Source organism: Sylvia atricapilla, chromosome 5 (genome assembly GCF_009819655.1).
Source record: "Sylvia atricapilla isolate bSylAtr1 chromosome 5, bSylAtr1.pri, whole genome shotgun sequence".
NCBI classification, from domain to species: domain Eukaryota; kingdom Metazoa; phylum Chordata; class Aves; order Passeriformes; family Sylviidae; genus Sylvia; species Sylvia atricapilla.
In genome coordinates this window covers 30,097,823-30,122,717 of record NC_089144.1, presented here as the reverse complement: position 1 = coordinate 30,122,717, position 24,895 = coordinate 30,097,823, and the positions used below count along the sequence as shown (strand labels likewise).

General features: G+C 42.3%; 1 protein-coding gene across 2 annotated transcripts in view; it reads left to right on the top strand.

Moving 5' to 3' along the window:
- SLC38A1 (solute carrier family 38 member 1) overlaps positions 1 to 18,824 on the top strand; it is a 42,432-nt gene extending 23,608 nt beyond the window's left edge. For both annotated transcript variants that reach the window (XM_066319071.1, XM_066319070.1), the window contains exons 6-16: positions 745 to 837; positions 1,138 to 1,219; positions 3,287 to 3,369; positions 4,274 to 4,332; positions 5,040 to 5,159; positions 7,349 to 7,428; positions 8,580 to 8,680; positions 11,816 to 11,934; positions 12,479 to 12,620; positions 12,733 to 12,830; positions 13,893 to 18,824. In XM_066319071.1, coding sequence (XP_066175168.1) covers positions 745 to 837; positions 1,138 to 1,219; positions 3,287 to 3,369; positions 4,274 to 4,332; positions 5,040 to 5,159; positions 7,349 to 7,428; positions 8,580 to 8,680; positions 11,816 to 11,934; positions 12,479 to 12,620; positions 12,733 to 12,830; positions 13,893 to 13,994 — 1,079 coding nt within the window. In that variant the 3' untranslated portion in view covers positions 13,995 to 18,824. The remainder of the gene's footprint in view (positions 1 to 744; positions 838 to 1,137; positions 1,220 to 3,286; positions 3,370 to 4,273; positions 4,333 to 5,039; positions 5,160 to 7,348; positions 7,429 to 8,579; positions 8,681 to 11,815; positions 11,935 to 12,478; positions 12,621 to 12,732; positions 12,831 to 13,892) is intronic.
- The last annotated feature ends 6,071 nt before the right edge of the window (positions 18,825 to 24,895 follow it).

The following is a 24,895-nucleotide window of genomic DNA, read 5'->3' as shown; positions in this document are numbered from 1 at the left end:
ATCTGCCCAGTGTAACATCTGCAGTATTTCTCTTTGTGTTCCTATGTATCTCATCATCTTCACAATGCCCAGTCTTTTTATCAGCCTACATCACAGCCAAGTAAAAAAAAAAAAATTGACATAAACACAAACCAATTAATAGAGGAGTTTCACAAGCTTGACAGATATTTAAAAATAAATTTTAGTTATATTTTACACCTTTGTCTGCTTTACCAAAAACATACAACACTGAGAATTCACAAATTAAGGCTTTGTCATTGGAAGCCATAAACCTAAACCTGTAGCTGTCCTTATTTGATGATTCAGTCAAGGCCAGCAGAGCTGCAGAATGGCAGTAGTGTGTGTCCAGGCTAACTTGTGGATCCTGCTGTGCCGGTTTTTTTTCTGGAGAGGAGCCTTTCTACATTACTCTCATTGCAGGTGCAAAACTTAATATGCTGGGATGAGGATACCAGAACTTAATGTGTCACTTGGGGTATAGACAGACTCACTAAAGGGGATGTAATACTCTCATTAAGAGCTGCCATTTCAGAAGTTACTGGTAACCAACAATGACATTTATAGACGTCAAGAAAACATTCCTACATAATTTTCAGCCCTAGAAATTACAAGAGATCTCCCTATTTACTTGCAAAGGGTAGGTTTGGCTGCATGGATAGGTGCTTGGCTGAAAAGGAATCGTAAGTGCTTTGACTCAACAGCTTTCAGCAGTGTGTATGTTACCTTTCTCTTCTTCTCATGCAGGGTGCATGGTGTATGAAAAGCTTGGTGAGCAGATCTTTGGTACCCCAGGGAAAATGATTGTCTTTGGATCTACATCTCTTCAGAATGTTGGAGGTAAAGAAAATAAGGAATATTGAAAAACAAAGCCCAAGAATATCTCAATAGTTTTATGGCTACTAACAAGTAAGGTTCCTTCTCTCCGTGACATGCAGGGATCTTCATGCTCATCAGTATAGTTATGGCTATAATTTTGCATGCAGCCCTTTAAAAATACTACATTACTGAGTGAGCAATAATTTACAGTCAGTCATAGTTTGGGGTCTTCTATCATCAGACAAAGTTAAGGATGCTTCTCAATACTTGTTCCACAAGCTATTTTACCTATTTTCTAAAATTATCTTCTTCTTTCTCCAGCAATGTTGAGCTATCTCTTCATAGTCAAAAATGAGCTGCCTTCTGCCATAAAGTTTCTAATGGGAAAAGACGAAACTTTTTCGTAAGTTGAATTAGTTCTGCTACTTAGACTGTAGAATTTAACATTGTATAGTAAAGTTTAATCATATGTTTATGTATAGTAAAGTTTAAGCATAGGTTTACAAAAGCTCTGAAGTGTTGGATACCCTTTAGGTTTGTCAAAGTAGATTTTCACAGGAATATCTCAGGGGGTTAATAAAAGACAAGAAAAATTTGGGAAGGAGAAAATGGATAGGAAATAAAAGCTTTAGTTACCCTTTTTGCACACCAGCTTTTCATGAAGAATTTTGTTATATACAAACTCTTATCATAGAATCCAATATTTTACAGTGTTAGGCAACACTTGAAATACTGGGAACAATGCAAGTTAAAGATACTATGTGTTTCCCTGAGTTCTCAGCCTCTTACATGATTTTGCCCCAAAAGAGTGTTCACAGAGTGAAATTCTTTGATACTAGCATACGACAACTGCAGGATATAATACTAAGATTTCTGCCCCTTACCACTCCATGACATTTACTAGCTACTTTAGTAGAGGGGTGGTGTCGCAAGAGGGCATGAAAGAACCACACTTATCCATCACGTTGTGAGATGAAAAGGAAAAGGAAAAGGGAAGTTTATTTGGGGGATCTCAACTTACATAGTTTTTGGGATTTGATCAAGGATTGGAGGACATGAGGAACACCTGTCTGACCCCAGTGATCAACTCAGAAGTCCATCAATTTGTCCTTTCCCCTGGAAAGAATGTGTCGTTTACAAAATATCAGTCTTTGTTTTTGTCACAAGCATAAAAAAGCTCCAGTAAAAATGAAGAACAATGAGAAGGCTGAAAAATCAAAGCGACAGGGTGGCATTTCTTTATACTAGTAAATACCCCTTGCACTGGATTGTTTGGTGTGCTGCAGTGTAGGAGGAGGTAGTAGAGATTCCATTCTTCAGGCTTTCCTACTATACTGGACTATTCCAGCTGGTGGATGGGGTCCGCCGCTTGGTACCCAGAGAGCCACAGCCACCCCAAAGGATGTCTCGCTAGAAACAGCTCCTTGGGGGGTCAAGGCGCTCCTCAGCTGGCAGAGGGGCTTCTCAGCATCGGGCAGAGCAGTGATTTTTCAGCTCAGTGATTTCAGCTCTCAGTGATTTCAGCCCAGTGCTCTCAGCTCATGCCCTTGTGAGTTTGCCCCTCTTTTAGCCGGCTGTGGTGAGACAGAGAGAGGTCTCGTATGGAATTTCCGCGGGTGGTACTTTATTGCAAGGGTACCAGTGAAAGGGGTCCAGGGACGAGAAACCTCTGCCGACCAGAGGAAACTCAGGGGTTTTTATGGGACACCAGGGTGGGAGGAAAAGGGTACAGAACCAATCAATTGTAACAGATCTACCTAAAATCCCGAGGGGGCTTATAGGTCTCCGGACAGGTCGCCGTGGCTAGGAGGTTTGTCTTTGTCTTAGGGGCTCTGGGTGAAGTTATGAAATTCTTCCTTAACTCCTCAGCTTGGCTCCCTCCAGGGCAGAGCAGCTGGGGCTCCGCCCACTCCCACACTGGACCAAGCAATGGAAACAGCTTATACAGAACATCACTAACTCTGCCCCTTCTCCTCTTTCTTTCTTTATAGTAGGATGCAAAGCACTTTGGTAGAGGAGATGCAGACTTGGGCTAGCTAGTGCATGCCTGGTGTGCTGCTGTGGTCACATGCCTGGGTGGTTTGGCAGATGAGTCATGCTGGCCCCCCAGCCTCACTATGCTCTTTGGCCCCTTGTGTGATCTTTCGTCGTCCTGGCAGGGTCGTTTTATGTTAGGTTACAGAGGTGGTGGTTCTGCCTTTTTAGGCCCACACACAGATCTCCATGGTAGGGTAATACTTTGGTAACTCTGGAAATCTGCCGTACCTGAGTCAGAGCAATGCCATGGATGCTTAATGACTCTACAGAGCCAAGACGTGGTCCCTTCTCTCTTTTTGTAGAAGTTTGTAGGGTAAGGAGACCAAAGATAGTTCTGTAAGTATAACAATCAAGGAGGATGACTGAATGAGGAAAACCAGAAAATGTTTAAGATGTGCTCATGATGTGGTTTAATTTAATGTTTTATATACAGGGAATGGTACGTGGATGGGCGGATTCTTGTTGTCGCAGTGACGTTTTGTATAATCCTCCCTTTATGTCTCCTGAAGAACTTGGGTAAGATGAAAATGTCATCACAAGTATCAAAAAAAGGAACCCAGACATCATGCCATTGATGGCCAAATTGACAATGCAACTATAATAAAAAAATATGTTCTCATTGTTATGAGAATGACAGCCTCCCTGATCCAGAAATAATCTGTGTTCTGGGCATTTTTAAACAAGTAGGCCTAAATTATCACAGCAGTTGAGCTCAGTATAAACCATCTTTATCCATACAATTGTGGAAAGTGATTTTAAAAATTACAGTTAAGAGGATCTTCATTTCATAAGGTAATTGAATTTTATGTGTGGCCCGTAGAAACAAATTCACAAATGATGAGGTTACAGAAAATGTTACTTTTCTATCAGCATCAAAATTATTACTGGTGAGGTTAACTGGAAGTATTGGACTTTGAAGTAAAATATGTACAGGGAATTGCATTTTCAGATGGGTTTGGATCCACTGACATACCAGTAGGTATACAGTGTGTTTTTTTGAAACCGTGGTAGTGACAGCATTTGGCACCAAAGTCCATTTGGGCTCTTCCTTTTGAGACAAAAACCCAAACTCAGCTGATGTGACTCGGGGAACCGGGGTCACATTCAGATTGCAGTTGCACACTTTCAGGTTTTTTTCAATTATCACAACCTCTTTTAAGAGTAAAATTAGTTAAACTGATGTAAAGGTGACCCTGAGGAAGTCACAACAAGGTCAGAGCAAGGCTTAGGCTTGCCCAAAAGTTAGGAGACTTGATAGACTTTGGGAACTCCCATACATGCAGAACATGCTTTTGCCCTGCCCAGAAGTTCACAATACGTATTAAATGTTTAATACACTTGAACTCTACATGAAGAAACAAAAACCAAGATAAGACTAATAAAATTATTCTGTATGAGACTTCTTCTTAATTTCTTTCAGGATACCTTGGCTATACCAGTGGATTTTCATTAAGCTGCATGGTATTTTTCCTGGTAGTGGTAAGTTCAGCTTGCTTTCTTTGTTGGATAAGTCACTTAGAATCATAGAATTGTTAAGGCTGGAAAAGACCTTGAAAACCATGAAGTCCAACTGTCAGTCCAGCATCTTGTGCACCATTAAACTATGTCCTCAAGAGAAACATCCACTTCTGTATTTTTTGAACACTTTTAGAGATATGAATGCACCAGTTCCCTGGGCAGTCTTTCCAATGCTTTACAACCATTTCCTTGAAAAAAAATTTCCTAATGTCCAATTTGAACACCCTCTGGTGCAACTTAGGGTCATTTCCTCTAGTCCTGTCACTTGTTAGCTGGAAGAAGAGGCTGAGCTCCACCTGGCTACAGCCTCCTATCAGGCAGTTATAGAGAGTGATAAGTTCCCTGCTCAGCCTCTTTTTCCTCCAGGCTAAACATCCCCAGCTTACTCAGCAGCTCCTCTTATGGCTCACTCTAGGCCCTTTACCAGTGTGTTGTCCTTCTCTGGACTCGGTCCAGCACCTCAGTGTCCTTCTTGTGAGGGACCCAGAACTGGACACAGCACTCAAGGGAAAGCCTCACCAGTGCTGAGTACAGGGAAATGATCACTTCCCTGGTTCTGCTGGCCACACTATTGGTGATACAGGCCATGATGCTCACAATTCCACTGATATTTTAATTTGCTTTTTATTATTACTTTAGCAATTAGCTATCCTCTTCTCTTATTCTAGGTTATTTACAAGAAGTTTCAAATTCCCTGTGATGGACAAGGGCTAAATGCAACATCAACTATCATATCAAATAGCTCAGAACATACGTGTAAGCCAAAGTATGTTATCTTTAATTCCAAGGTATGTTTCTTTTTATAATACTTATTTTAATTCACAAAATATATGCACCTACACCCCATATTCTTATTCTGATCAGCACCACAAAGGGCCTGATTCTCCATGGTTCCAGTTGTATCCAGTGGTAAATGCACAATGGGTCTCTTTGCCCAGTCTTACAGAGATGCTGTGGTGAATGTGCCTCCTTGCAGTCTTGTCCTGCCCTGGTAGGAGATGTGTTAAGACTATGAGCCCCAGCTACCAGTGGACAATAACTGTTTCCTTTAGGGGATTTTTCCTTTATGCTGCTGCTGCTTACTATCCATGCTGCAGCTGTACCTTTAGGCTGTTTCTCAGTAGAGGCTGAGTAGGCCACATCTGTATCCAAAGCCCACAGTCTCTGTCCTTCTGCACACAAACCACCTCTTGGTAACAGGATACATGTTTCTGTAGCCATGCGGTGGACTCAGTTGTGAAAAGGATATGGTTGAAAGATAATCCAGCAAAAATTTGGTTGCCTTTCAGCAGGGTACTTCCCTCCATCACCACGCAGCTGCAGAAAAAGTTGTTCTAAGAGAATGTGAGAGGGCAGCTGTCTCTAACTGTGAGGGCAGAAGGATGACTCCTGTCAGCTGCGCTGAGATGCAGTGCTCCCAGTGAAACGGCACCTTATCCATCAGGGCATGGTCCTCAGGGCCTTAGTCACATTCGTAGTAAATGCACACTGATAGCAGAGGTGTCCAAAAAGTATTTTCTTTTTAAATTTAACCCACCAGCTTCAGTTGAAGAAGCCAAGGAAAGCACTTTTCTTTGGCTGGGGGTAACTATCACCCCAGATCCAGCATGATGGCCCAAGAATTAGTTAACTTGTTGTGCCATGGCAGCTTAGGGTAGGTATATTTCAGAAGGCATTGAAGGGTAGTCTTCTGTGGTGAGTGTCAGCATTTGCCTCAGAGCCAGTGGAGGCACCTTGGAAGGATCAGTCTGTCTGAATTAGGCACACTGGAACTGAACTCCAGAGGTTTGGCCTCAGGGCCAACAATTTGCCAGTCATTTTAGCAACTTCAGTGTGTGAGAGGAGAGACAGGACAGTTTCACAGAACAGAAGGATATCCAAGGTTGGCAGAGACCTGGAGGTCACCTGGTTGAACCCCTGTGCTGAGGCAGGGCCACCCAGCACTGTGTCCAGGCAACTTCTGAATATCCCTACAGATGGAGACACAACAGTACTGTGCTGTAAGTGAGGGAGGGATGGCAAAGGCCTGGTCAAGGAAGCATCTCTGGCGAGCAACCAGCACATTTACTCAATCTGTCAGGCCCACGGTGTACCACAGGATGTTTTGTGGGGGAAGGTGATGTCTGTGACCAGCACATGCAGAGGACAGGACAGAGCTGCATGTAGAATGGACTCATGTTGTCCTTAGGGGACGACCTATAATTTCCTGTGACCTTTGCTCATAACAGTTCCCTCAGGAGAATCAAAGTGCCTGAGCACTGATACCATTTTTGAACTTTGGCTGAGGACTGAAAGAAACCCACTCGAGTTCTTAGTGGAGAAGGGGCTGAGGTCTCACTTGGAGGTCTCCTGTGCTATCTGGTGACATAATGGTCTTTCTCTTTCCCCAAGAAAAAGCATGCTCCTTCCAGAGCCCTCCTAGTCCTTTTGTTGGCCTGGGAAGTTAAGGGATTCAGTCTGATACCTTGAAATATCCATTTATTTGTAAGTTCTGCATTCCTGTTCTCTTTTCTTACAGTCTGGATACGGGCTTCCTCTTCAGGACTTCCGCCTTAGCACCATGGGTGCGCACCCCTCTCCATGCCAAGGCAGGGTAGCGTAGCGGTGACCCACCATGCGTCCCTTTTACACGTGACACTGTGCTAGTAACCGTGGCAGTAGCTGGGAAGGCACACCCATCCCAGGGGGCAAAGCCAGCAGCAGCGTGGCATCCAGCTCTGTGCTCTGTGAGCACAGTCAGTGCTGCACTCATACCACCAACACAAAGACTTTGTCCTCTTGTTGAAAGCGTGCTATTCTTCACATTTCATTAAATAATGCTAATTGACAGGTCTTCTGCCTTCTCAGAAAGGCTCTCAATGCTCGGTTCAAGAGTCCAGCCAGCTGGGAGCTGAGGTAGTTGAACATGGAACATTTCTTCACACTGCTGGGGGAAGTACTTCTTCTTACCTTACTTTCTGAAATTCTCTCTAAACAGACCGTGTATGCTTTGCCCACCATTGCCTTTGCATTTGTGTGCCACCCATCAGTCCTCCCGATTTACAGCGAACTTAAAGAGTAAGCCCTTCTTTTTTTCTTTTTTTTTTTTTTATAGTTTATTGTTTTGAACCATTTTACATGGAAAGTGCTAGCACAGAGGTGCTCTGAATCATTCATGCCACTTAGAGATGTGCTTTAGTAACACCCAACAAGTGTGGCTGTCAGCTGGGAAATATGGCTGTGCCCCTGGGGCAGGGGCAAGGGAGGTGGAGAATAATGCAATACTTGGGAGTTTTCCCTGGAAGTACACAGCAGCCTGGGGACAGCCAAGCTGATATTTGGCATAGGAGAGGCATGTGTTCTGCCAACAGTGTTTGTTCCACAGCATTAGTGCAACTAAATCTGTTACAGTACCAGGAAAATAGAAGTGCTTTCAGCCTTATAGATATTAAAAGGCCTTAGTTGTTACTGCTGTCTCACTGACACCTCCAGCTTGGGATGGGCTGTGGGGAGCTGGAGACTAGCCCTGCTGTGACGCTGCTGACAGCTGCAATGGGGTCGTGGGCCATGGGGGAGCTCCAGGGGAGAGGGTCTGTCAGACCCTCAGCCCTCAGACACTTGCTGGGTCCTTAAAATTTCAAGTGAGTTGAGCAGGTTCCCAGGTGCCCATTAGGACATCCATGTGTGGACTTAAAGTCTAAGTTTAGGTACTGGAGTGTGAGTATTTCAGAATAAATATCTAAAAGATTAAATGTTTACACTTAACCTATTTTACAGGTCAACATAAATCCAGTATTTTCTACCCATGGGGACACAAATATTTCTCTGCAGTCATTCAGAACATTTGGGTTTTTTTGGTTTTTTGTTGTTTTTTTTTTTCTCTCTGTATAATATTATGCTTCTTTCAGTTTGACTTCTTAATTTAATTACCAAAGGGTTTCAGGCTCATCCTCTCTCTACACAGCTTCACTGTTTTAAGCAGGTACAGACATGGAACAGACCCACAGGTCACACCCGCTATTTTTTCACTTAAGCACTAAGTAGTGTCATTTTCCCCAGTCCTTTTCTTTCTTGAGCAGCTGTCAGTGAGTTTATGTTTTAAATGAAAATGCATTAATGAGTCTCCCCAGAATTATTATGCTTATGCAAACACCTAATACATTTTGAAACAGCTATGGAAAAATCCAGCCAAACCATTCTTATGTGTTCTTTTCTTGTTCTTTCTCTAGCCGTTCACAGAAAAAAATGCAGTTGGTTTCAAATATCTCATTTTTTGCCATGTTTCTGATGTACTTTATGACTGCCATATTTGGCTATTTGACTTTCTATGGTAAGTATGCAGTTCTTTACTGATCTTAGTAGAAAGGGATACATGTAAAATCAATAGTGTATCCCAGCTGGAAAGGAAAGTCCCATACACTTATATTAAAATACTTTTCCAAATAATTATCCTTAAAGTTCTCATATTGAAGGTATAAATCCTTTCCTCATTTTCCCCTGTGGATGAAAAGAACAAGGGAAAGTATTATTTGCAAAAGGCATTTTCAAAATATGAGGGAGAGATTTGTTTTACAGCAGTAGGGATTTGCTGGGCCCCACTAAGATTTTGTTTCAAGGTCCTCACCTGAATGATGTGTGCATTGGTAATGGCTGAAGCATGCATATTTGCAAAAATTGAGACAGATTTGAGAGCAGGTCCTAAGAAATGAGTAACAAATCAGCCATCACAGCTTTTTCACTTTCTTACTAATGCTTTAGTCATAGAGGCAACAGACCAAATGTTTTCCCTGTGTCCGTAGAGCTGACCTCTCTAGGTCTTGGTTAAACAAACTGGCAGTGAAGATGGGGAATCTTTGAGTGTTATCCCAGCTCAGCCACCAAAGGATGATTATCTCAGTGTTTGAGACTCCCACTCTGTTTCTTTCCATGCATATCAATTCAGTTAACAAACAAATTATGTTGTATCATTAAAGGATACAATGTGTATGCCCTAAAGGCACAATTGTTAAGTAAAGTAGAGTAAAATATGAAATGTTGCCTGGGAATTCCCGTGTTCCAGTATCATGAGAATGTTGAAAAGTAGTGTCTTTTTCCATGGACTGACAAGGGGTTGCAAGACAGGTGACAAAGCTGATGTTTGCCTTTTTCCTGAGAGTTACCCATCAGTCTTCACCACCCTATTCCAAGTGGCATTTTTGTTACAACCTCCTCATTCATGATACTGTCCCTTGTGAGCTACCAATTGCAAGAGAAAAAAATAAGTAAATACGAAATGTGGCATTTTTTTTCTGAAGGTGTACCTATCTCATATTTGCTTTCTCAGACTCTCATTCTGATTGTGAGGCCTTGAGTATACATGTGTTGAAGTAACTTGAGGTCATCTGTTCTAATTTTCCCAATAAACTCATAAATAGGCTGCAAGAGACATCAGCATGAGCCGTTCTCATCCAGCTGCTCCCATCTAACACATTTTTGTAGAGATGCATCAAATTAGCAGTCCCAGGGAGCAAGTGGGTGTAAATCAGCATGGACCCCTTCACTTTGGCAGGGAGGAGATTCTGATGTGATTGCCCCAGGGATCTGAGGAGGCAGATCTGTGGCGCTCCTCTCTGGGAATCTCCCACATCCCTCAAGGACGAGGGTCTGGAGTCCATGGAGGAGGTAGGGGCTGCGTCCTTCTGGCCCTCCTGAGGGGGAATGGCGGAGGAATCCCTGGGGTGTCTGTGTGCCTCTCCCCACATTAGGTATCCCTGCTCTCCAGCGCTGAGAGCCCACAGGTGGAAGCTGTGGAGAGCTCTGCTGGGGCTTTTGCAGTGTCAGTGCAGTGACAGGCTGCAAAAAAGACACTGAGGGAATATAGAATTCCTGCATAAAATTCCTTCCTTCTTCCCTTTGAGACCAAAAGGACCTTACCTTTCACATTCATGTTCACTTAGAGTGTTTTGACCCTCTTTTCTACCCTTACCTGGGTAAAGAACAGTATTTTTATTGTGACCATTTCTTCTTTACACCAATAGTACTTGTCTGTTTGCTGTGTTCTCAAAAGTGTTGCAGTGATGACTATATTTACATTGCAGAATTATAGAAAAGAGGTGTTTTTCTTCCCCTAAAAGGTCACAGTGTGGTTGGGCTCTGTGGTGTATCTAGCTGAAAGGAAAACAGACCTTCAACTGTAAGCCTTGCCCTTCACTTCCTACCTGGCTGCAGCCCGTGAGCGGTACAGAAGTTGCAGTCTGTGCTTGCAGGAGCAGAGTAAGCTCTGTGTTGCAGAAGCTGTGCATGTGCCCGGCTTGAAAACCCCACTCCTGATCTGCAGGGAGGTGGGAGAGCATTTTCTTTCTCCTGGTGGGGATTCAGGCACTGCGTAGGTGGTGTTGACCTGTGGTCTCTACCCAGAAGGGCGCCCTGGGGGGAGTGTAGGCATTTTGCCACAGGACAGATCCCTCTGCCTCCAGGAATACATGAGGTTTTACCAAGTGCCAAAGATGGTAAATTAGACATAGCCACCGAGTTCTCTTAAAGAGCTGTTATGTTTTACCACTAGTTTTCTAAGATTAGCAGGCAGAAACAAAATGTGGGCCTAAAAAGGGGCAGCAAGTGTGTTTGGTGGCATGCTTAACAGCCACTCCTTTAGGTTATTGCTCCTGGATATTTAAAAATTACAAAGCAAACCTGTAGGTCCCTCAGCAACTTGGTTTTCCTGCTGGCTAGTACACGCAGACCTGCTCTGCACTATTTATCACAGCTTCAAGGAAATATTTTGGCAGGAGCTTGTATTAAAATATTGCCAGCACCTCCCTGTTAAGCAGCGCCTGTGATTTGTCTTGGCTGCTGGGGCTGCTGGCCAGCACAGAGCTGAGCTGCAGGCTCTGCTGGCAGCCCTCAGAGGAGCTGCTGAAGGATTTGAGTGCAAATGTCAGTGTCCAGCTGAGAACTGACCCGAGATAGGCTTTGTTCTCAGTTGAGAACAGGGGCACTGCTTTTTGCTGGAAGTTTATTTGCTATTTAAGACTAATTCAGCTCAAGATCTTGCAGTTTATATTAAGTTCAGCCATTGCAGTGCATGTGTTTATTTTTATATCATTTGAAACTTTAAAAAAAAGTCCACAGAACCAATTAAAAATAGCTGATTTCACTTTACCTATTTTTGTATGTATGTGTATAATGTAAGCAAGCTTTCATGTATGTGTTTCACTGTTGTCTTTTCTACAGTGAAAATACCTTAGACTTAGGCATGTGCTGTCATGAATTAAGATGTATTCCTAAATCAGGCCTCCAAAGGATTAATCTGGAATAATGGGATCATTGGGATTTTGTTCAAAGCACTGTTTTAACTCAAGGATGTTTCATTTCGTTCTTTTGTTTACAGATAAATCACTTGTTGTTCAAGAAGGCTGTTAAGCAATGATTTTTGTGGACTAATTGCCTTTTTGCCAGAACACTTACCTTACTGTCTTTCCCATAGAGAATGTGCAGTCAGATCTGCTTCACAAATACCAGAGCAAAGATGACATCCTCATCCTGACTGTGCGCTTGGCTGTGATTGTGGCAGTGATACTCACTGTGCCCGTGCTGTTTTTCACTGTAAGTAAAGAGGTCTGCATGGTTTGGAAGTTGGTAACAGGTGTACACAGCACATTTCTTCAAACCACAGTCCAGTGGTGGCTGAGATTACAATGTTGCAGCTACAAAAGGAGCTTGAGCATGAATTAGTCTTTTCTCATGTCAGACTCCCACTAACTTCTGGAGAAGTTCTCTATGCAGTAAATAAATAAATAAATGAACAAATAAATAAATTTTTGTTTTAAATTGAATCTACAATGGTCTTCTGTTACATCACATCACTTTACTGGAGTAGGCTCAGAGATGAAGTTCCTTTTGAAGTGCAGAAGGATTAAAAAGAGAGGAATATTCTACTGCACCTGCACATGTACCTACAGTTCCGAAATAACAAATTCATTTCCAACAGTATTTCAAAGGGTATTACTTCAGGCAACCCAAATTTTCTGACAGATCTATGCAGCACTTGTCATATGAAGAATCAGTTAAAATAAACATGAGAAGCTTTGAATTGGCTCATACACTATTCTTGACAGAAAACTTGCTCTCTCTCTCCCCCCACTCACAGGTGCGTTCATCATTATTTGAGATGGCCAGAAAAACAAAATTTGACTTATGCCGTCATGTTGTGGTTACTTTCGTTCTTTTGGTTATCATCAACCTGTTAGTCATCTTTATCCCATCCATGAAGGATATCTTTGGAGTTGTAGGTAAAGTATCCTGGTTTTGTACTACTAATAAAAAACCAGTTGCTAATCAGCAACCAGTTGCTAATTAGCTGCTGCTGATGGTTAACAAAACTCATTCATTTCAATTTTGCAGGGGTCACTTCAGCCAATATGCTGATTTTCATTCTTCCTTCATCGTTGTATTTAAAAATTACACAGCAGGATGGATCCAAGCTGACTCAGAGGATTTGGGTATGCATTCCATTCCCATCAATGCAATACTTCTATCTTGTCATTCTCTTTAATGTGCTAGGTGCAAAGCAGATCTAATCTGAACATATGTTTGAGCTCCTTTACATTACCTTCCCTCTGTGCTCCAGTCAGCTGGCAGCTGTGCTCACCCTTCTTCACCTACCCTGGGAGGCCCCTGGTGGAGGGGCCATGCCATGCAGGGCATCTTATGTTTTGGGGAGGCCCTTCTCTGTGGGATGAGGTATTTCCCTGGCTGGCAAGCAGCAGCAGCCATTAGCAGGATGCAGGAGGCCCTCTAGCACACTTCAATAAGACTTTCAGCACAGCAAACTCTCTCTGCTTCTGTGTGTTGCATGAAAGCATGCGAAGTGCTCCATTTGCAGCATTCCTCATGGGTTTAATGCACCTAAGTCCTACTTAAGGTGGTTCCACATGAAGCAGCCAGCAGAAGTGTTGTTAGCTGTTTGGCATGCATGAGCAGATAGGAATAGACCTTGGAAAGATTTCCTGTGAGCCTCAGAGAGTGCTGCAGCTGAAAAGATGCAACACTCCTGTGTATTTCCAGTCCAACAGGGAATGCAATGGAAGCATTGTACAGTCAGACTTTTCTTCTCTGAGCAGGCAGGTAGAAAACATGTTTCACTTTGGCTGCATCCACAGATTCCATGATGAAAGGACTGAACTTTGAAGAACACATATCTAATGGGCAGAATATACTGATTTCTGTGAGGCTTTGGAAAGAGCAGAGCTGATCAGTCCTAAAAACAGACTCACTTAATCCTCTTTAGGGATGATCAGTGTTTAAGAAGTGAATTGAAAGGAGAAAAAAAAATCAGTTTGGTGTTCAGCAAGTAATTATTAGTGACACTAATCTGTTTAATTATCTGTGGGTCTTGTCTTTACCAGAATTGCTAGCTCATTTTAGCTGATAACTTTGATACATCACCTTATACATCTCCTTAAGAGAGGTTAACATACTTGAATTAATTTTCTTTTCTTTTTATTTGTTAATCTTCTCTCTTTTTCTTTTTTTCTTTTTTCTTTTTTTTTTTTTTGATTCAGGCTTCTCTTTTCTTGGCACTGGGGGTATTGTTTTCCCTAGTGAGCATTCCCTTGGTCATCTATGACTGGGTACAATCAGGAGGCAGTGCTGAAGGCCACTGAAGTTCACCTTCTCAAGAGAAGATACCCCTGTTTGCTACACACCAAAATCGCAACCATCCGTTCTGTTGTCTATTCCACCTTTTGTGAGTTTACTCAAATCAAATCCAAATAATGATTATCCAGTACTGAAAATACTGTCATGGAAGTATTTTCTTGCAGAAAACAGACTCATTCTTCCAACAGGCATATCACTCTTTGATCAGCAAAAAGTCTGTGTTAATTGTCCATGAGATTATATAGAGCGTTGCTCATAGACATTCATCACAATTGGTTTCCCCTCTTCCACCCATGAATTGCATTGTTCCATTATTATCCTTAGCCCTCCAGCCACAAGCTCTGCTCCTTTAGGGCAGCAGCGCCTGTTGCTATCAATTTCAACTGGAGTGTTATCCGTTCACATCCTTTTTCCCTCTTTTAGCCAAAACTCTGCTCTCTAATTGTATGCATCTGGTTTGTTGGTTTGTTTGTTTGTTCTGTTGCTGTTTCAGGCACCATTTGCCTCACTGGGTTAATTGTAGCATTCTGGATACAGGCATGAAAAGCACTACGAGAGTGCAGCTGAGTGCTGTGTAATAAGCATAGGTCCTAAATCTGGTGCTTGTCTCTGATGTTTTGGAGGGTGAACCAGCCCCAGGGCTTGGCCCATTCATGGCTCTGGGGAACAGACTGTTTGTGTCTCTGTGTGTGTCTTTGTAATGCAGAGCAGGGAGCAGGAGGACAGCTACCACCACCAGCCACTACTCCTCTGGCACACTTGAGTTGGAGGTTGACCAGAGCTTGACCCCAAACCATGAGTATTTGAGTCTGAAGAGAAGCAGACATTTGGAGATTTCCATAAGAAGTCTGCAGTTTCTTCAGCATTAAACTGTTTAGTAATGCCCCATTGCTCTCAGAAAAAAAAACAACCAAGCTCCAGTTTTATCAAAACCTGTGCATTTAATCATACCTCTTGCCTTTTCCATACCTTGTAGGGACTGGCTCCTCTCTTGTGTCTTACCCTCCTCCCACTGAAGTCAGCAGGGTCTTTAACAGCAGTGGGAGCAGGATTTGACTCACTCTGCCAAACTACTAGATTTCTAATGGTAATTGAGATCTGCAACATTTCTTTAAATGAACAGAAATACTTTTTATATTTAAAAGCTTTCATTTACGTTTTTCATTAGTTCTCCATAACAATTAGAAGACATTCAATTACTACTAGAAGAAGCACTGTAACTTGCAACAGTTGTCCACAGAATAAGCATTTGCCTAATGCCTTATAGCTGGTGTAGAGAACCACTTGTAGAGACTCAAAAGCTAAGCAGGTGATCACTCACTGTCCTGAGCAGACATCTTCTCTTAGTGCACTGCCAGCAGCGTAAATGTGTTCACTTTGTGTCATTCACCATGTGAGCTAAAAAGTGTCTCAGAATATGAATGTGAAGAAAGAAAGAACTGATGGCTAAAGGTATGGCTTGAGCCATACCTGTCTGTATGCAGTGACCCTTTTGTTCTCAGTAGCTGATTCATTGACAACTCCCTTTGTAACTGGGGAAGCAGACCATCATCAGCTGTGAGGAACCTGTCATTACAACTTGCTCTTTTTAAGGTTAGGGACAGAGTATTTGGGATCTTGGGATTTCTGTGAGGTACTGAATTGCCTCAGTTGCCATTGCCTTGTCTACATGGCTTGAGAGCTGAGAACACTGGGAGTTAAGATCACAGAACACATCTCAGGACCCTGAAAGTTGGTTTCTGAAGATATCATCCAGAGAAGTTAGTTTGGAGCCTTCCTAGAAATTTGGGCATTGAGATGCAGATTGTTCATGCTGCAGAAACCAAGCCTAAGCCCAGATTTCCAGATCTGTACCTTAGCATAGGCAGTGAGGTGCTTGCCTCTGACAATATTTGACTGTGATCCAGAAATAAGGCAGAGTGGATTCCACAGGCTGCCCAAGTACTTGGAATAGCCCAGCAGCAAGAACAAAACTGGAAACCTTCTCCCAGCAAGGTCTCTGGTGCATCATGCTTTCTCCCAAGCACCCCCTAGCCCAGCCTTTAACATACGAACTGCTGAACTACCTGGCACCCCTGTGCTAAGGTCCCTTGTACTTTCCTGTGGCTGGTTTCAGACTCTTGCCTGTGATGGTGCAGTTCACTGGTTCTCTCTGTGCTGTCCCCTTATGGGACTGATCCCTGCCCTCATTCACAGAGATGTCCATACCATAGCCTACAAGACCAAGTGTTAGGCAAGCTCTGGGGAGAAGAGCCTGTGCTTTGTTCCTATCTCTTTGCACCTCATTCCAGACATCTTCTCAGCTTGGGATGTAAATTTGTGGTTTTCCTTTTGCAGGCACCCAACCCTCAGTGGTCACTGCAGCAGAAGCCCAGCATATCACTGCATTCTCTGACTGAGGTGGATGAGGTTGCATTTCAGGTTTTGAGGTGCTTTATAATCTCTCTGGATCTTATCCTAAAAACCTGACTCAGACCTGAGAATGCTGTACAGTGTTATCCTTAAGATGCTACTGGGCTCTCCTGCTTTCCTCTGCCTTTATCTTTCTTCTACTACTGATTAATGAGCAGCACATCTCTGTGCACTGGGGGGTTGTGAGAGACGAGATCCTGGGAATGATTTTCAAATATCCAGGTATGAGCTAGAGGTCTGATCTGCTGCACAGGGTTCCATTAAGGTCACATATGTCCCTCCTCCTTCCTTCCCCCTCCAAAATAATCTGTAGTCTGCTGTTTGAAATACGCACCATTGAGTTTTGGAACCCAACTCCCTTCGACTTGAAGGGCTGTTGGGTCACTGATTGTTCATTGTCCTAAATCTCCTCCATCACTATTCCTCTCTCTCCTCTTTGCTATTCTGCCTACTCCCTTTCCCCAGTTTATTTGTATACTGGAGTTTTACTGAATAAATAGGGAGAATGAGCTGAGTGTGCATAGAACTGAAATTACCAAGGTACTGAACCACCAAAGCATGTCTTATATACTGAAAAATAGATACCCAAAATATTAAGTCTTTAAACAGACTTTGTTTCTGGGTCTCTTAAAAAACAAAAAAAATAGAGGGAATTTTGCTTAGACTGATTTACTGGCATCATATTTATAGATATTTATGGAAAGGAATCATGTGTTTATTGATGTCTGTGGTAATGAACGTGAAATAATGTGCTTTTTGTTTTCTCATCAGGTTTATACATTCTTAACAGAATGCAATAGACCCTGCTGTAACTGTCAACATCAGTGATGGATGACAATATTTGTATGAGGTTATCTGTAAAATGTACTGCTGTTATTCAGTTCATTTGGAATAGTGAACATGTAGCCACGATTGTACGAATCCCACATTTTAGTTAGGATTTTAAGAGCACAGTGAAATGCTGTAGGAGTTTCTCTGTTGTAAAATTAATAGGATCCAGAGTACCATATCTACTTAATAGGTGATAGCATGCTTTCTTTTCATAGAGAGTTTATCACTATTGTGAGCACTGCAAGTGTCATAGGCTGGATGCAAAATTGCTCCTAATAACTGCAACAAAAAACTTTAAAATTCTCATTTGTGTAGTAGCAACCATCAAGGGATGAGGACAAGGAAGGACTAATTAGAAGCAGGGATCACTAATAAGATTGTAAGAGTTAATCCTACACTTAAAAGACAGCCTTGCTGCCTCTCCTAGTCCACAGCACATTGCAAAGAAAGTAGTTATGGGCTTGAAGCAATCATAATACAGCTGCCCTTTTCTGTCCAATGGCAAACATGCCTAGGTAGTAAAACACAGTAAATTGTTATTTGGGAACAGTATCTCGGGGCAGTGACCTCTCTGGGTGATGCTTGCTCCTGGTCAGAGGGCTAATGCCAAATCTGTGCACCAGCACAGATCTTTTGTAGAGCTGACACGGACCAAGTGGTGCCTGGCACACGTGCAAGTCTAGGGTACAACAGCTGGTGTCATCCTGCAAGGTCAGGGATGGGGATGCTCATCCACTCCGAGGGCTGCTCTTCTGAACCACATATGAACCCAAAGCCTATGCTCCACCTGTAACAGGTCACACATGCATGTGTGGGTGAGATGATGTGTGGGTTTTGTCGGTACATCTGCCTTACAATGCATAAGCGCAACACAGCTCTCTGATACCGAGTATTAAACGGTAACAATTAATGATATGTCTAGCTTATCTTAAATTTATACATTTCTTTGCTTGAACCTTACATTAAGGCAAAAGAGCACCTTGGTCAAAACAAAACTTTTTATGTGGTGGTGTCCCACCTCCAGTCCTAATGCCCTGCCCCAGTGCCTCTAGGAGAAAGGCACCACAGAATGTACTCAGCTCCATCAGCAGCTCCATGAGATGGCTTTATCAGCTGGCGCCACGGTGCTTTCATAAACAAATCCCCAGAGCCCTTGGCGTCAGAAAATCCATATTTCCTATAACCTACAGCAAAGAATGTTTTATTTGTATCTCATGTAAGGATTTCTGTAACAAACTGTGAAAAAAAAAAAAAAGAATTAATAAAAGGTACAGGGCTGGAAAGTCTAGAATTCACAAATTGTACACATACCTATGTTTCTGAAGACGAATCTATGCAGTTGTGTTGTATTGTAGGAAATTTCATTTTTATGTACATATATATTGTAAATAAATAGGATGCTGTATATTTTTGCAATTGTTTATCCCCTATGAATAGAAGTGTTGAGATAGGCCCTGCATATTAAGAATAATTTTAATAGAAGTACAAATACTTTAGCTTCTTAGCAAAATGTATATCCTTTTCTTTCTCCCGAGAGTTCACAAGTAAAATCCTAAACTTGAAATTATAATTACATCCCTAAAGTAAAAAGAGAAATAAAAGGTCCAGTTAAATTGCTAGGAACAATTCTAGTGTGTGACTCCCTGTTTTCTCAACAGCATGTTTGCCAGTCTTCCTATTGGGTAAAACATCTCCCTTGTTGAATGGCCCCTTTGGTACCTCTTACATCCTCAGCTGGGGTCAGTTGGTAGTAAAGTGCTGAAAAGGCTTTATGGAAGAAACCATGGCAAACTGCAGCCAGCAATTTGACCTAGCATTATGCTGTGTTGTATCCCGGCGTGTATTTACCCAACTAGTACAAACAGAAGTGAGGGCAGAGCTTCTGCATTTCCATTTTCAGCTATCAGAAATGTCAGTAGTTCAGAAAAAAAAGTTATGACAAGCCAGGCATTGGCAGCAACCAGAGCAATTGGTGCCATTTCCAGCCCCCTCCCCTCCTGCAGAGTCCTGTGGCTGCTCTGCCTCAGATCCTGCTGCTCTCATGCAACCAAAACACTGGCACCTGAGACTGCCAAGAGCTTTCCTGGCCAGGGACTGCTTGCACATCCCACCCTGTGAACAGGCAGAGGTTGTCGGATAGCTGTGTGTCCAGGGGTGAGTGTGATGTCAAGGGACAGCTGGGTGTGTCCTGAGAGTGCATCCATCAGAGGCCTTGCATAGACTTTCTCACTGGAAAAGCATGGAAATGTTTTTTCAGGACTGCTGAAAAATTTAGGTTAAGAAATGCATCTAAAAATAATTGTGGGTTTTTTTCCATGTTTACTTCATGGGCTTGGATGAAAATGAAACTTGAAATAACATTTGCTTGTATCATGAGCACAAATTTGAGGGAAAAAACCCTATGTACAGTCAGTTCTACAGAGCTTTGCAAATTATTACCAGTGTACGTTTTGTTTTCAGTGTTATAGCCAACAAAATATAAACTGTAAAGGTATTTTTCCACTAGACTTGAACTTTACATTGTTTATAGGAACCTGTTTTTAGTGTCCCAACATATGCTAAGGCTCACACAGATCCAGTATAAACAATGTTGTTTGAATGATGTATGCTTGGTACAAGCTCATTTCTAATAGATTGTTGAAGTGAGTCATCGGTAATATTTTGCTCCTGTTAACATCACCTGTTAACTTTGTGCTGCTCATATCCAAATAAGCAACTCAGTTTTTCAGTTTCTATGTGTAAATAAATAAAAAAAAATGTATCAAGTTCTATGATCTCTCTGTTACCACTTAGTTTTTAAACATTAAAATTGTGATCTAAATTAATATTGGGGCCATACTCATTCTTTCAAAGGGATGACGATGTATCATTCTAATGGCTTGAACAGCAAATGCTCCCTTGCTCTTTATCCAAGTATTTTTACTGAATTTAGGGTATGCAGCTCTTGCAAAGCCAACTACATTAGATTTGGTGCAGTACATTGGGCAAAGCATCAACAAATGGCTATGGAACATTAAAGTGAAGTTTCTGCTACACTCTTACAGGGACCTAAAGCTGGGGCTGATGATTACCACAGCCTGTGGTTACTGAAGATGACAGCATTCCTCAAGGCCAAGACTTGTTTCTGCCTGCTCTGAGTGCTTGCCAGTCTGTCTCAAGGTCAAATCAGGCAATTTAACCTAAAGGGCTGCTGTTAAGTTGGTTATAAGTTAAGATGCAGAACTAATGCCTGAAGTGACTAAACCCCTGCCAGACTTTTCTCAGCTGTGGAAGCAGAAGCCGTTAGCAGATGTATGAGGAGGATACCCAAAGACAGTAATGTCTTAGGCAGTTGTTTCTGCCCAAGTACTTCTGTCAAAGCTTTAAAGGGTCTGAAAAATACTAACATTTTAACCTTTAACCACTAATTTTACTAGTTCAGATTATAATGACCACCTACAAAAAGACTTCTTGGCTAGAGTCCAAACAACTGAAGAGCTTACTTGACTGCATGGGATGAGTACAGCTCCCCAGGCTCCTCTGCAGAAGTGATGGGATGATTTGTGGATCAGAGGATCCTTGGAAGACATTGTCTGGTCCCTAAGCCCAGGGATGTATCCTAAAGCCATAAACGTGGGTACAGGCTTCTGAACTGGACTGGTCTAGTAGTCTCTTCTGTTTCATACATTTGCAGAGACTTCTCTACCCAGCCAAATTTAATCATCTCAGCCATATCTTAAGACATAGGAACATAATTTATGGACCAAAGGAAAAAGGAAACTATAGTTCTTTTTTTTTCTTTCCTTGCAGAGACTACCACAAATATATGTTGCCTTCTGCAGTGCAGTCTGACAGCTTCACCTGAAGTTCACCTAAAACCACACAGCCAAAGTTAAAAACACCAATCTCCTTTCCAGCCACATGCTTCTACTTTTGGCTTGTATCCCCAAAATCAGGCAGATCTCTTGAGTACATCTGACCAGTCTCTGTTTGGAAGTGGAAAAAAAATAAATTTGCTTTTTCCTAGGGCAAATAATGCTTTTATCTGAAGGAAGACATTCCTCCATATGGTTCAACTGAGGTCTTAGTTTGACTTAAATTCATGTGAAATTGCTTTTTGTCTTCAATCTGAAGCCCAAATTCAAGCCACTGTTAAGATGTCTCATTCTCCATTACACTAAGAGCTGAGAGTAAGAACTCATGCCAACTTTAGGAAGTGTGGAGAATGTGGAGATGGTAGGAACAGGCACAAGCGATAAGTCCATTCCTAAGAGTTTCTAACCACAAACTTTGTTTCCTGCAAGGAAGCTTCCTTCCCTGTTTTCAGCACCATGCAGGAGAGCAGCACTCTTTTTTCTGCTGTTGTGTTAAGGATCTCTGGCTAAAATAGTGATTTCCTAACACACATCTCAGTGTGGTTAGACAGAAGTTTTCAAGCAACCTATCATCTGTGTTTTGCAAGTATTAAGTGCCATGCATTTCTCTTTCAGCTTACAGTTATGGAAAATGGAGACTCTTGAAGCTGTCAGTGTTACTAAATACCATGGCACTGGCAAGGCACAGCGCTGCTGGCTTAGGGTGCCTCAACCTTGTCAGGGCTTGCTGCCTGAAAAATGTGAGGTTCTTGGTATTCTTAGAAAATGGTGTTGATCTGCTGAGGCTTAGACAACATGTCTGGGAAAGTAAGCCATGAGGGCTGGGGTGGCACAGGCCAGCCCTGTTTTAGAGTCGATCTGCAAATAACGCCACATTGGGAGTTCCCTGAGCTATGGGCCCATGGAAGCTGCTATCCTGGAAAAATGGACAAAAGTGTATCATCAACATGAATCATGGCGTACATCATAGAATGTACCCCAAAGATAAGAACCATGTCCCCTCCTTAAAAATGCTACCTGGCTTAAAATGTTAGGTCCTTTTCCTAAAGGTAACCAGATCTCTTTCCTACCGCCTGCCACATTTTCTTGGTTTAAGACAATTTAAAGAAGTAAACACTAAAATGAGTTACCTCCCTTTAGTTCCAACCAATCCTTTTCCACCAATAAAGAACTAATACCAGTCAATACAAGTAGAAAAAATAAGTTTACTAACAAGTGACACAGCAACAGGCAAAAAATAGGAGTGAATAATCACTAAATACAAAATTGCTAAATCTCACAACTCCACAGGAACAAAGACACACCCAAATTGGCAAGGTACTGCCCCCTTCCAAGATACTAGCCCCTACTGCCAACTGCATATAGGGAGACAAAGGGAAAATGGTGTGAGACCTGAACCTTTTAAAGGGATTGGTGTCTCCTGACTGTCCCGCAATTCGAGTTCTGGCTGTGCTGCTGGGCCATAAACAGACAGTAATGATTTTTTGGACATGGATATGGAATACAATAGCATTTTGGGTTACCTAGGACACATGTACCCTTGGGAGAATGTTTGCCCATTGGACAAACCTTAAGCACTGTCCTCTTGCCAATTATGAAAAGCTGGTGAAATTTACCTAGTTTTTGGTGGAGATCATCACTTCAGGCTAAACTCTGAAAATGTACCAAATACTGACCATGCCCATGACATGCTCCCATGTGGTCTTTCTTCTTGGACACTTTTTGGGACCCAAGCTCAGGTAAGTTCCCAAAAATTATTCTTTCCAAACCCCACTATTTTCCCAGCAGTGCTCACTTTAAGCTTTGCAACAGCTGGACCAACCTTGCTACTGCCTGCTACAGACCTGCCCCACAGCCCAGGCAAACCTGCTAGTTCCCCTCACCTTGCCTAGGAGGAGTTTGCTTAACCATTCCTCTGGCACAGCACTGGATGGCGACAACCCTTGCACAGAGGTGTTTCACAGTAATTATAGAGGTGAAAACCAAATATCAGATGTGAGAGCATTTGCAGCTGCCATTTCTCCTCTTCAGGCTCATGTCATGAGTTCATCCTGGTAAGCAGCTAATGAGGATGAGAGAGGAGGATCTGTTGCCCAGATGTCTCCCTGGCCACCAGTTCCAGCCCATCAGAGCTGGATGTGCAGTCTGTCACAGAGATGGGGTGAGTGTGGTGCTCAGCAGCACCCCTGCAGGAGCCAAGTGCATTGAGGATAAAAAGCCTGTTGTTCTACCCCAGGTAATTAGAAGGGAACATAGCAGAGTTAGGCATCAAGGTACTGGAATGTGTTATGATAATGAAGAAACTCATGAAGAGGGAGGAGAAATTTTTACAATGTGGGATCAGATTAATGACCTGTACAATGGCTGCAGTAAAAACAGCAGTATACAGATGCTACAACATTTGTAGAACACATTTCTTCAAACCATAACCAAAGCCTGTAATTTACTAGGATGTTAAAAAAAAAAAAAAAAAAAGAAAAAGAAAATTATATGTTCACTGACAAAGCCAGTTCTTGCAGTCTCTGAAGTCTTCTTTGGCTTAGTGCAGACAGCAGTTCCCTGTAGTACTTCTTACGTAATAGCTGGATTTCCTATTAATTTTCAGATACTGTTTGTAGATAATCAGAGAAGTACCAGATGCTGGAGAAACAACTTCCCTGACATAACAAGGAATTATATATCTCTTGCAATTAGATCATCACAAAATGAAAGGAAAGCAGGCATCAATCTGCCATTCCTGCATCCAGTGGCACTTAAACAATGAGCACAGTTTCTGTTACTATTGTTGGCAGCCCTCCAGCAGCACTTTGAAAAGGCAGCGCAGCCTCCCTGTAAACTGATAAACAATCTTGTAAAGCAACAGGCACAGGAATGTTCAAGTCTTTGTTGAATTTTTACTTGACTAGAGAACTAATTGGCATCTTTCTGTGTAGAACAAGCAGGGTCAACTTCTCCATTTCCAGAGGCAGATTATTTTAACCAGAATCCACAGTCCCTATAGTTAATGGAACAAGCCCAAGGAATGCGGGAACTAGGAGATGCAGAAATTATTTTCTCAAAGAGTTCTAGTTGTGAAGCAATTAAACTCAGTTGACAAATAAGACAAAATAAATGAGTCTTAGCTGTGTTGATGGCTTCAAAATGCATTCATTATCACTACAAAAGCAATCATCATCCTCACACAGGATACTGATGTCCTAAAGTAACTTGTGATTACTGGCTGTACCATTCAGACCAGTCTCACCCAGAGAGGGGATGATATTCTCACCCTTGCTCTGGGCCAAAACATAAAGAATGCCTGAAATCTTTTGTACAAAGTTGCCAGTGCCCACCGAGATGCAGAGTGCTCTCTAAAGAGTGGGAAATGTGCTCAGATAAATCCATGCCACCTAATTATCTTCCTTCTTGTAGTGTTCTGGCATGTCCCTGCCTGCTACAAATTGCACCAGGGCAAATTCAGTTCATGGTAGGACTCATGCTCTGGACAACTGGGAGGAGAAAGCTTGTCCCTGTGGATGACCAGAGTATGAATTTAGATACACCATGATGAGTAGGTGTACCAGAGCCAAAGATGTACCCCATGCAGTCTGTAAACCCCAAGCAAGCAGCTAAAGCACTGAGCAAGTGAGGCTCCACCTCAGCACATAGGCAAACACATCACCAACACCTTAACCTCTCTGGAGACAATTTCACTATCCTAAAAGAGAGCACATTAATAAATCAGTTCATTCAAGCAAGAACATTTCTATATTTACATTATAACCCTCTATCAAGCACAAGAGACCACTAATTATGTTTACTGTAGAAAT